This window comes from Octopus bimaculoides, chromosome 29, assembly GCF_001194135.2.
Source record: "Octopus bimaculoides isolate UCB-OBI-ISO-001 chromosome 29, ASM119413v2, whole genome shotgun sequence".
In the NCBI taxonomy this organism is placed as follows: domain Eukaryota; kingdom Metazoa; phylum Mollusca; class Cephalopoda; order Octopoda; family Octopodidae; genus Octopus; species Octopus bimaculoides.
Window position 1 is genome coordinate 744,336 of NC_069009.1, and position 10,699 is coordinate 755,034.

The following is a 10,699-nucleotide window of genomic DNA, read 5'->3' on the forward strand; positions in this document are numbered from 1 at the left end:
CTCTATGTGGCCTGTGTGTTTTCTGTACTCTGGTTATTATTATTTTTTTGTCTACATTTTGTTTGCAATGTCCTGTACCCAGATATGCACTTATATATACAAGTAGACGTAGGTATGCACATACCTGTACGTATATATGCATATACTCATTTATTATTTGTTTTATATATATATATATATATATATATATATATATATATACGTACATATGTATATGTATGTATACATGTATATGTGTGTCTTTATGTCTGTGTTTGTCCCCCACCACCGCTTGGCAAGCAGTGTTGGTGTGTTTACATCGGCGTAACGTAGTGGTTCGGCAAAGGCGAATAACAGAATAAGTACCTGACTTTGAAAAGTACTGAGGTAGATTCGTTCAGCGAAACCTTTTCAAGGCACCGCCCGAGCATAGGTGCAGCCTAATGATTGAAACAAGTAAAAAAGTAAAAGATTAAAAGATTTATGTGACTCATATATAAGAGCAGCCAAAGGAATATTCTTATCTAATGATAAATCATTCTCTGAGTGAAGTAATTTATATAAACAGAAACTAATTCACAGTGGTGAGTATCTATATCACTGTGTTATCTGTAATAGTTCGTTGTCTAAAAGTAGTGGCCTAAATAAACACAAGTGCACTCACATAGGGGAAAAGGCATATCACTGTGGTATCAGTGATAAACCATTCTTTCAGTGAAGTAACTCTACTATTCAAAAATGACTAATTCAACTATTCAGCAATGTATTCATACAAGAAAGAGGCAAGCATATTGAAACAAAAGAGAAGACATGTAACGGATACTGCAGTATATCATTCTCTCACAAAAGACGCTTTGCTACCCTTCTTTAATATTTCTTTTCAACTGTCTAATATTTTCCCAAATATTTTAGCCGAGGCATGGATGCAAACCTTTTGTAACAGTTCTACTGGGAACTCTATTCCAATTTCCTATATATTCCTTATGGTGCCTGCCGATACTGTCTCCATTGAGCCAAAAATAATTGACACTGTCTTTACCATCTTCATTTTCCATAACCGAGTTATTTGGTACTTTAAAGTGTTTATTTATCTATTGTTTTATTATTATTATTCAGTAGTTTTATTTTTATAACGTACTTTCACTTCCCGACCGAGCGCAGCTCTGTGTGCCTTGGGTATGTGCTGTGGTTTGCTGTGATGCTCTTATGGTTACTGTATTGAAAGTGTTTTGCGTAGGATGTGTGCAGTGCCCAGTAGTGCAATTTCCTGTATGTTATATATACTTGTAAGTCCTGGTGTTTTTGTTATGTATTTGTCTGAATATTTTTTTTATTATACCTAAGGCACCTACTATGATAGGAATTGTTTCTGTTTTTAGATTCCACATTCGAGTTACCTCTATTTCCAGGTCTTTGTATTTTGAAAGTTTCTCCATTTCTTTTAGGGAAACGTTGTCATCTGCTGGTATTGATACATCAATTAGAAAGCATTTTTTTTCTTCATGATCTGTGACAACTATATCTGGTCTATTGGCCTTAATTTCTCTATCTGTGTGTATTGGCACACATTATTATTATTATTATTATTATTATAGATTAACTCGAATTTCCGAAAAGTTGTAGTAACAAACCACTTTATTCAGAGAAAATAAAATATTACATTGTAAAAGAAGGCAACAGTGAAATATGGAGAGATTTTAGGAATATTTTCAGATTTTTACGCTTCAGCCAATAGTCATGCATGTTGCTTCTTTTAAAATTACATTATTGCGGATTAAAGAGTCTCTTAGTAGCATAGTGTTGTATCAATGTGAAGGCGCGTGGCTCAGTGGTTAGGGCATTCGGCTCACGATAGTGAGTTCGATTCTCGGCGACGCGTTGTGTCCTTGAGCAAGACACTTTATTTCACGTTGTTCCAGTGCACTCAGCTGGCAAAAAATGAGTAGTACCTGTATTTCAAAGGGCCGGCCTTGTCACGCTATGTGTCACGCTGAGTCTCCCCTGAGAGCTACGTTGGGGGTACACGTGTCTGTGGATTGCTCAGTCACTTGCACGTTAATTTCACGAGCAAGCTGTTCCGTTGATCTGATCAACTGGAACCCTCGACGTCGTAAGCGACGGAGTGTTGTATCAATAGGCAAAAAAATAAAAGCCACGCAATGTAATATACGAAGAAAAGTTGAGGCAAAATATAACCAAAGGTGACTCTTGAAGACACACAAACACACACACACATACTCACACCCACACATACTCACACCCACACACAAGCGTATATATGTTACAGATTATTTGAGAAAGCAAAAACTTAAATATGAAATAGGCAGCTTGAATATATTTGCTTAGTTTAATGTAATATAAGAATATTTAGATTTTTGACGTAAAATATAATCAAAGACTAGTCTTGAGGAGTTTTTCTTCATTTTCATTCAAAAGGTCGTTTCTGCTTTTTTTTTTTTACCTCCTATTTCATATTCGGAGATTGAACCTGGAAACATAATGAAAATAAACTATATGAATATTAATTTTTCATGTCAATAATTCACGACCCTAAATATTATACACAGCAACAGTTGTCATCAACTCTTTTCTCACAAGAGAAAATAATGTTATTACAGAAGAAGTAGGGATGAACAACAAGTTTTATATTTAAAAGAGTAATTACACTCACAGGCAATAATAATTTTCGGGGGTACGTTGTAAGATAGCAAATAATTGATTAATTTTCCAGAGAAACTTTATATAAAAAAAAAGATGAACCATTTAGCTCTATTCAGTTAAAGGTTTGCATGGTTGAGTATATAATTTACGTTGGCCTTTAGGTGTATTTTGTGGAGGCGCAATGGCCTAGGGGTTAGGGCAGCGGATTCGCGGTCATAGGATCGCGGTTTCGATTCCCAGACCGGTCGTTGTGAGTGTTTATTGAGCGAAAACACCTAAAGTTCCACGAGGCTCCGGCAGGGGATGGTGGCGAACCCTGCTGTACTCTTTTACCACAACTTTCTCTCACTCTTTCTTCCTAAGAGTGATGATATTGATAGTAACATCATGAAAATATCGGTTGTGCTGGTAGCAAGTATAAAAGAGACGAAATTACACTTACTTCTTACATTCTCCGGAACTTGCCTCCAGGTTTTTCGTTTACGCACAAAGAGGCAAATGACATCTCTGGTATCTTTTTTGTATATACAGTAGCATATGAAGATGAACATTCCTTGAAGGGTGTTGAAGATGGTAAAAAGATGATTAAATACTTCTGCAGCTTCATCAAAAGCGAAAAATGCTAAAACCCAGGGCAATCCAAGTAGGAAGCATAAACCTACGACGCCAAACACACGTACTTTTTTTGTGTTGTGTACAAATTTCTTGTCATTTTGCAATGAGTTCAGACGCCACATAACGACAAAAAACATAGTAATGTTGAAGAGGAGAATGATCGCCACGGGAGCGAGGAAAGCAGCATAGAAAGCTGTCTTGGATAACCAACAGCTACAAAGAAATAGAAAATTAATGATAAAACTCTGTGTTAAGTAGAGTCATGTGTTGGAAATTTTCGATTACACACCCCACCCATGGTCGCGTCTTCCCTCACTAGGATTACTATTCTACAGATTACAAAACTAGGAATACTTCCGTTCTGATGTCAGTTGGAGTAGACAACTGCGACGACATCGGCGAACATGCCTGACATATCTACACAAAACTCGTTGGGTAGACCAGCCCCAAAAGGTGATTGCTCAAGGCTTTCTGTATCTCAACTTTTATTGAATTTTGCGGCACCCTGCATCAGCCGCCGAGGGCTGTAGTAGGCCATCAAGTTAGGAAATAGAATTCACTCCCTCCTCCAACTCTACGATTGCACCAAACAGTGGATGGGAGTGTCGCTAAAAAGTTGCACATATCACACTGAATTTGAGTAGCACGATTGTGGATTTGATGTTACATTGCATCTCTGCCATTCGTACCTATCGAATGACTTTCATTGCGTCACACATTTACACACGGGCCTTAGCTCTGAGAAGGAAAACTTTCTGTTCAAAACTGAATACATATTCAGTCTTACTGAACTGAAAGGTAGGATACCGGATAGAAAATAAACATTATCAGTGTATAGGTACCAGGAATCAATGCCTTAGCTTTATCTCGATGGCAGCTTATTCATTATTCTATAATATTGAACGGAACGCATAAATATTAGTTGTGAAGACTAGAGAAAATTAGGCCAGTAAAACATAAATACTTACACTTTTTCAATTCTGATATAATTGTTTGTGTTGCTAATTGCCAAAGTAATTATGACAATCACAATTGGAAGACCTGAAAACGATATATACGGAAATGAATAAACATATGCAGATATTAATGAAAAATTGAGCCCTCCGTCGGTTACGACGACGAGAGTCCCAGCTGATCCGATCAACGGAACAGCTTGCTCGTGAAATTAACGTGCAAGTGGCTGAGCACTCCACAGACACGTGTACACCTAATGTAGTTCTCAGGGGAGATTCAGCGTAACACAGAGTGTGACAAGGCCGGCCCTTTGAAATACAGGTACTACTCATTTTTGCCGGCGAAGTCGACTGGAGCAACGTGAAATAAAGTGTCTTGCTCAAGGACACAACGCGTCGCCGGGACAAATATAAGACTTTAAACTCAGACAATATATGTATAAAAGAGATAGATGAATAGGCAGATATATAGACTGATAGATAGCGAGGGGGAGAGAGAGAGTGAGAGAGAGAGAGAGAGAGAGAGTGAGTGAGTGAGTGAGTGAGAGAGAATGTGTGTGTTCCTGTGGGAGAGAGATGAAATTAGGTACATAATGAGAAGAAAGACATTATACATACCCCAGACTAAAATTGAACTCCTCTTGATAAATGATGACCGAATGGTTTTGAATACAAACAGGCCTAGATATATATGAATTGCTTCTACAATCATCCACATGAAAGATGACAGGAGGAAGTAGTGTAACAGAGCAGCAACTGCCTACAACAACAATAAAATAATGATATCTCACACTGACGCATGGCCTCGAATATATATTATTTTACCCGGGTCGGGTATAAATGTCAGTCCTCGACTGGTACTTTGCATTATTGATCCCAGACGGATAAACATTAAAATAAACCCCACTGAAATTTCAACAGAAATCTCAAAAACACGTCTTTTAATATAGAAAGGAATTTTTCTATATTATTGCACGTTAATTTCACGAGCAGGCTGTTCCGTTGATCGGATCAACTGGAACCCTCGTCGTCGTTAAGCGACGGAGTGCCAACAACAACAATTTCTTATCATAAACACTGATGTTATCATTTAACAGTTAATCATTGTCAAATGAAAATTGGTACTTCATCGGTTACGACGATGAGGGTTCTAGTCGAATTGATTGACGAAACAGCTTGATTGGGAAATTAACGTGCAAGTGGCTGAGCACTCCACAGACACGCACACTGTTAACGTATATCACACGGAGATTTAGTGTGACACAAAATGTGGCAACGATGGTCCTTTTGAAGTACAGGAAGCACGCATTTTTGCCAGCAGAGTGCAATGGGGCAACCAGAAATAAAGAGCCTCGGTCAAGGAGTTGAACTCACGAATTTAGAATCTTGAGCCAGTTACTCTAACTACTTATCTGATCGCCTTCACTGGTCAAATTAAAGAATGTAAAAACGAACAACGCAAACATTAAATGCGATATTTAGTGCTACAACCTGGGCTTTTACAAAACAAAATATTTGCTGGTTTCAATGTGTTTCCACTTACCCTACAAACAGCTGTTATTTCTGTAATATATTCTTGGAACCCAACAAGAAAGATAAGATATGTGGCAGCTAAAGAACTGCACAAGTTGACTAAAATCTTTGAAGCTATTAACTTCCATAGCGTTCTGGAATAATGACGAAAAGAAAGAAAAAAAATAATAATACTGCTTTTATTAACATTAATCAATCAATAAAGAAATTGCTCAAAGCACAAAAAAGTAACTACAACTTAATGGTTATTCGAAATATAAATGATATGTGAAATATGTATTTAGAATTTGTATACAGACATGGTGTAAAACAGGTGTGTATAATGATCTATATGAGGTATAGACCACTATGTTTATTGCGCTCACTGGGTAGGTTTGGTTGTTTATGATGGTAGTTCTTTATAGTCACAGAACAAGTCAAATGTCTGTACATGACACATTATGTTGCAAAATAATCTTATATATATATATATATATATATATATATATATATATCTGTAAAAATATGTGACACTTATTCAGTAGCCATGATAAAACTCCGAGTTTCGGATGCCAGGGTGGGAGCCCACGCCAACATCTCTTCAGTTATCCGGCCAATTGAAAATTCCTGTGAAAAATGACCGTTAAAAACAAGGGAAAATTACTGTGTAGTGACAAAGCGCGTCTAAAACTGCGTATATATATATCCTTTGAAATATTACATGTTGTTATTGCTTTTGTTGAATAAAATGTGTTGAAAAAAAAGCCGCAATAATTATGCACCATACCCAATTGTAATAGTAAAGTTTATACCTTTCTGAATTAACTCTCCTTAGACACACAAGACAGGCATTCCTCGCTCATTCCCTCATTCTCATATCATCCTTACTGTGACTCGCTTACAAAAACTTGCACTAAAATAACTGTCCAGTCAATAATCCTTCACTAAAGTGACAACATTCTGGATTTCTCTTCACATGCATGATTTTCCTGCAGACATCAACCATGTCATGCTTACGAACGTGATGTGGGAGAGACCCACAAACTGATGGACAGTGTCCCAATGCATTTGAATAGCTTATAAAAGAAAATAGAAATTGAAATGCTTACTTGAAATAAGCATGGATTATTACTGTCAGAATGAGACAGACAAATGATATTATGCAGCCAACGTTAGAAATAATAGAGAGGAGTTCACTATTCTTTTCCTTTCCTTTATTTTTGTCATTCCCGTAGACATCCTGCAACAGAAAACAGACGACAACGTATTAGCTCCTCTTCTTCTCTTCTTCCTTTCATATATATTGATCAATACTTATATAAATTATGAGTGTTCATATAGGTGGGGGGGGGGTAATCTTCTATTACATGTTACAAGATAATTAATTCCAATATGAAGCATCACTATCTTTATAATGTATATAAGCGACGTCTGAGTCCAGGTAGAATATACCACCGGTGTTTAAATCTTGAGTTCGAATTCACTGAAGGTATATCTTATTATATGTTACAGCACAAATAATTCAAGCTGCTTCGCTTAAACTATCTGTTAACTGAGGACAGACGTCTGACGTGAAATATAAGATAAATGATTAACTAGAGATATTAAAAATCTGAAATTGGAATTATTTTGGTAATAAAAGGAATAGAAACGTAAATAGTTATAAAGACAATTGATTTGATTCGGTAATGTTTCTGACCGTTGTTGTTAGCACTCCGTCGCTTAACGACGTCGAGGGTTCCAGTTGATCCGATCAACGGAACAGCCTGCTCGTGAAATTAACGTGCAAGTGGCTGTGCACTCCACAGACACGTGTACCCTTAACGTAGTTCTTGGGGATATTCAGCGTGACACAGTGTGACAAGGCTGACTTAAATGAGAGGAGAGATCTAAGAGAATCATGAAGCGACCATTGTTTTAACATCTAACAATTTTTATTCTGCTATGGACATCTATTGTATATTAACTATGTATGTATCGATTAAAGTACCATTCAGATAGTTTCAACACAATAGATTTTAAATACAAGGGAGATGGCTGTTCCTTTTTGTTGGAGGGATTCTGACGTTTTTAATCGAGGACATTAGCTGGGTACATCTAGTGGATAACATCCTAATCTTAGACTAATAGACGATAGCAATAGCAGCATTAACAACAGTGACTTATTACAAAATATCAATGTCCCATATTTACTAAAATATCCACCAACATGAAGTTTAATAGTTATTGAAATTATTTATGCATAGGCACAATTGCCAATTTACGGGCAATTAACAACATGTCATAATGTTACCAACCATTAGTATAGCAAAACTTGTAAGATGGTAACAGGAACACAATACTTTCTTCCCAGGTTCATAGTCGGATATGTAACAGCCTTTTGTTGACCAATGTTCAGAGGATTTATCCCAATAGACACATTGTGGGTTGGCAGCATTCTGAAAAAAATTAAATTCTGTTTATTTAATCAAATTAGTTTGCAATTAAAACACATGTAATTAAGTTTGGCTAAACTGACTAATAAAATATCGAAACAGACCATGACGTAACTGACTATTCCATCTCGTTTATAAATCTATGTATGTTCTCATAATATCTATTACATGTTATTACATATATCGCCATCACTTGGACTACCATTCAGACTGTTTCTGAAAGGAAGGGATTTGTTCGTGTAGATCTGAACTACAACGTGGCATGATGTTCGCGGCGGTAAAATGTTTCATCATAAGTCTTCCTGGTCAGAAATTGCATGAAGGAAAACAACATAAACAGCAACAACTACAGTCATAGAAACCCCAAAGAAATTAATCAAATTTAAAATACAGTCATAATCATTGAACGCAATGCCCAAACATATTAAAACAATATACTGCTGATACTAAAACAGAACACAAACAATCGGAAACATATCCAGCACGCACATTGTATAATGAAGATACAATAAGTTATAAATGTCAACAGGGTAACAGCTACTACTACTACTACTACTACTTGCGCCGTAGTCAGTGTTTCTGTCAGGAGGTGTAAGGTGTGGCTCTGAAATGAAACATTAACAACGACAGTTATAACAAAACACATAATTATTACCTGATCTATTAAGTTGAATGAGATGCTAACTGGTTCATCAAGGTTGGTTATTTTAATGTTAGGAATATTTGCAGCAATAATATGGCTGTTAATTTTAGTATTTGCTTTGGTAGTAGAGTTTTCTATTATCTGTAAAGAGAAGTCGTTAAATAAATAAATTTATTCCGTAGAAGTGTTTATTAATACATCGTTAAAGCATGGAACTAAACACTGGAGTTGTGCTTCGACAACATTATTTTAATCAGTACAATAACTTTATACAACATATGAGGAGGAGGCACTCCATCGCTTACGACGTCAAGGGTTCCAGTTGATCCGATCAACGGAACAGCCTGCTCGTGAAATTAACGTGCAAGTGGCTGAGCACTCCACAGACACATGTACCCTTAACGTAGTTCTCGGGGATATTCAGCGTGACACACAGTGTGACAAGGCTGACCCTTTGAATTACAGGCACAACAGAAACAGGAAGAAAGAGTGAGAGAAAGTTGTGGTGAAAGAGTACAGTAGGGTTCGCCACCATCCCCTGCCGGAGCCTCGTGTAGCTTTTAGGTGTTTTCGCTCAATAAACACTCAACGCCCGGTCTGGGAATCGAAACCGCGATCCTATGACCGCGAGTCCGCTGCCCTAACCACTGGGCCATTGTGCCTCCACTCGCACATATACAACCGGCACCAAAAAATTGACGAACTTGTTGATATGACTAGCGTGTCCTGGAGCTACTGCCAAAAAAATTTTGAGCTAGGAATTTGGAATGAAAAGACTGGTAGCAAAATCTGTGGTTTTCTTGCTCACGAAATATCAAAACCAGTCACGACTGAATGGAACTGTTTTCGAAGGCCATCACTGGTGATGAAAGCTGGTGCTGCGGAATTTGCAGATGTGGAAGAGGTGAAGAAAAAATTGATGGAAGCGCTAAAAAAGCATCACATCAATTTTGTTGTATTAGTATTATTTCTTCCATTATCAAAAAACGTAACAATGAATTCAAAAATAACCAGAAGAAATATTTCCAAGCTTTGTACCATACCCTATATAGCTTATCCTCTTTCATATTAAACAAGGAGATCCTTGAAAATGTTGCGTGTTCTTCTTCTTTCAGATGTCTTATTAAACTCTTAGGCAATGAAATATAATCCATCATATCTTCCACTTTTGAGTTTGAGTTGTTATAGATCTGGTGGAGGAAAATAAAAGAAAAATTTAAATTGATAAATATAAAACGCAACTACTGTTGAATGTTGCTGACGTCGTAAAAATTTATAAACTTTCGACTGAACGTGAGGTGAAATAATTTTTTAAATAGTCGAGCAAATCGACCCCAGGACTTATTCTTTGGAAGCCTAATCCTTGTTCTATCGGTCTCTTTTGCTGAACCGCTAAGTTACAGAGACATAAACACACCAGCATCGGTTGTCAAGCGATGTTGGGGGGGGGGGGACAAACACAGGCACAAAAATATACACACACATACACACATATATATACATATATACGACGGGCTTCTTTCTGTTTTCCGTCTACCAAATCCACTCTCAAGGCTTTGGTCGGCTCGAGGCTATAGTAGTAGACACTTGCTCAATGTGCCACGCAGTGGGACTGAACCCAGAATCCATGTGGTTGTTAAGCAAGCTACTTACCACACAGCCACTCCTGCCAAGTTTTGTAACATCTACATTATATGACAATAAAAATATATTTCATTCTGATGCATTTTATCAACCTTGGTATTCAAAATAAATTACCAATATGAGAGTAAATCAAGAGACAGTATCGTACCTCACTCCTCGCTTCCGTTTCATTGGTTCCATATGAAACACCAAAGACCAGACCATTGAAAGTGTCTTTCTCCACTTTGGCAGCACCAATAGCAAGATTAGAATATGAA

The 10,699-nt window shown here is 37.1% G+C and overlaps 1 protein-coding gene across 1 annotated transcript in view; it reads right to left on the reverse strand.

Moving 5' to 3' along the window:
- Positions 1-1,596: 1,596 nt before the first annotated feature.
- LOC106873850 (adhesion G-protein coupled receptor G6) overlaps positions 1,597-10,699 on the reverse strand; it is an 82,527-nt gene continuing 73,424 nt past the window's right edge. Inside the window, exons 9-11 of the mRNA XM_052977963.1 lie at positions 4,224-4,296; positions 3,083-3,468; positions 1,597-2,467 (exon numbers count right to left, since the gene is read on the reverse strand). Coding sequence (XP_052833923.1) covers positions 2,409-2,467; positions 3,083-3,468; positions 4,224-4,296 — 518 coding nt within the window. The 3' untranslated portion in view covers positions 1,597-2,408. The remainder of the gene's footprint in view (positions 2,468-3,082; positions 3,469-4,223; positions 4,297-10,699) is intronic.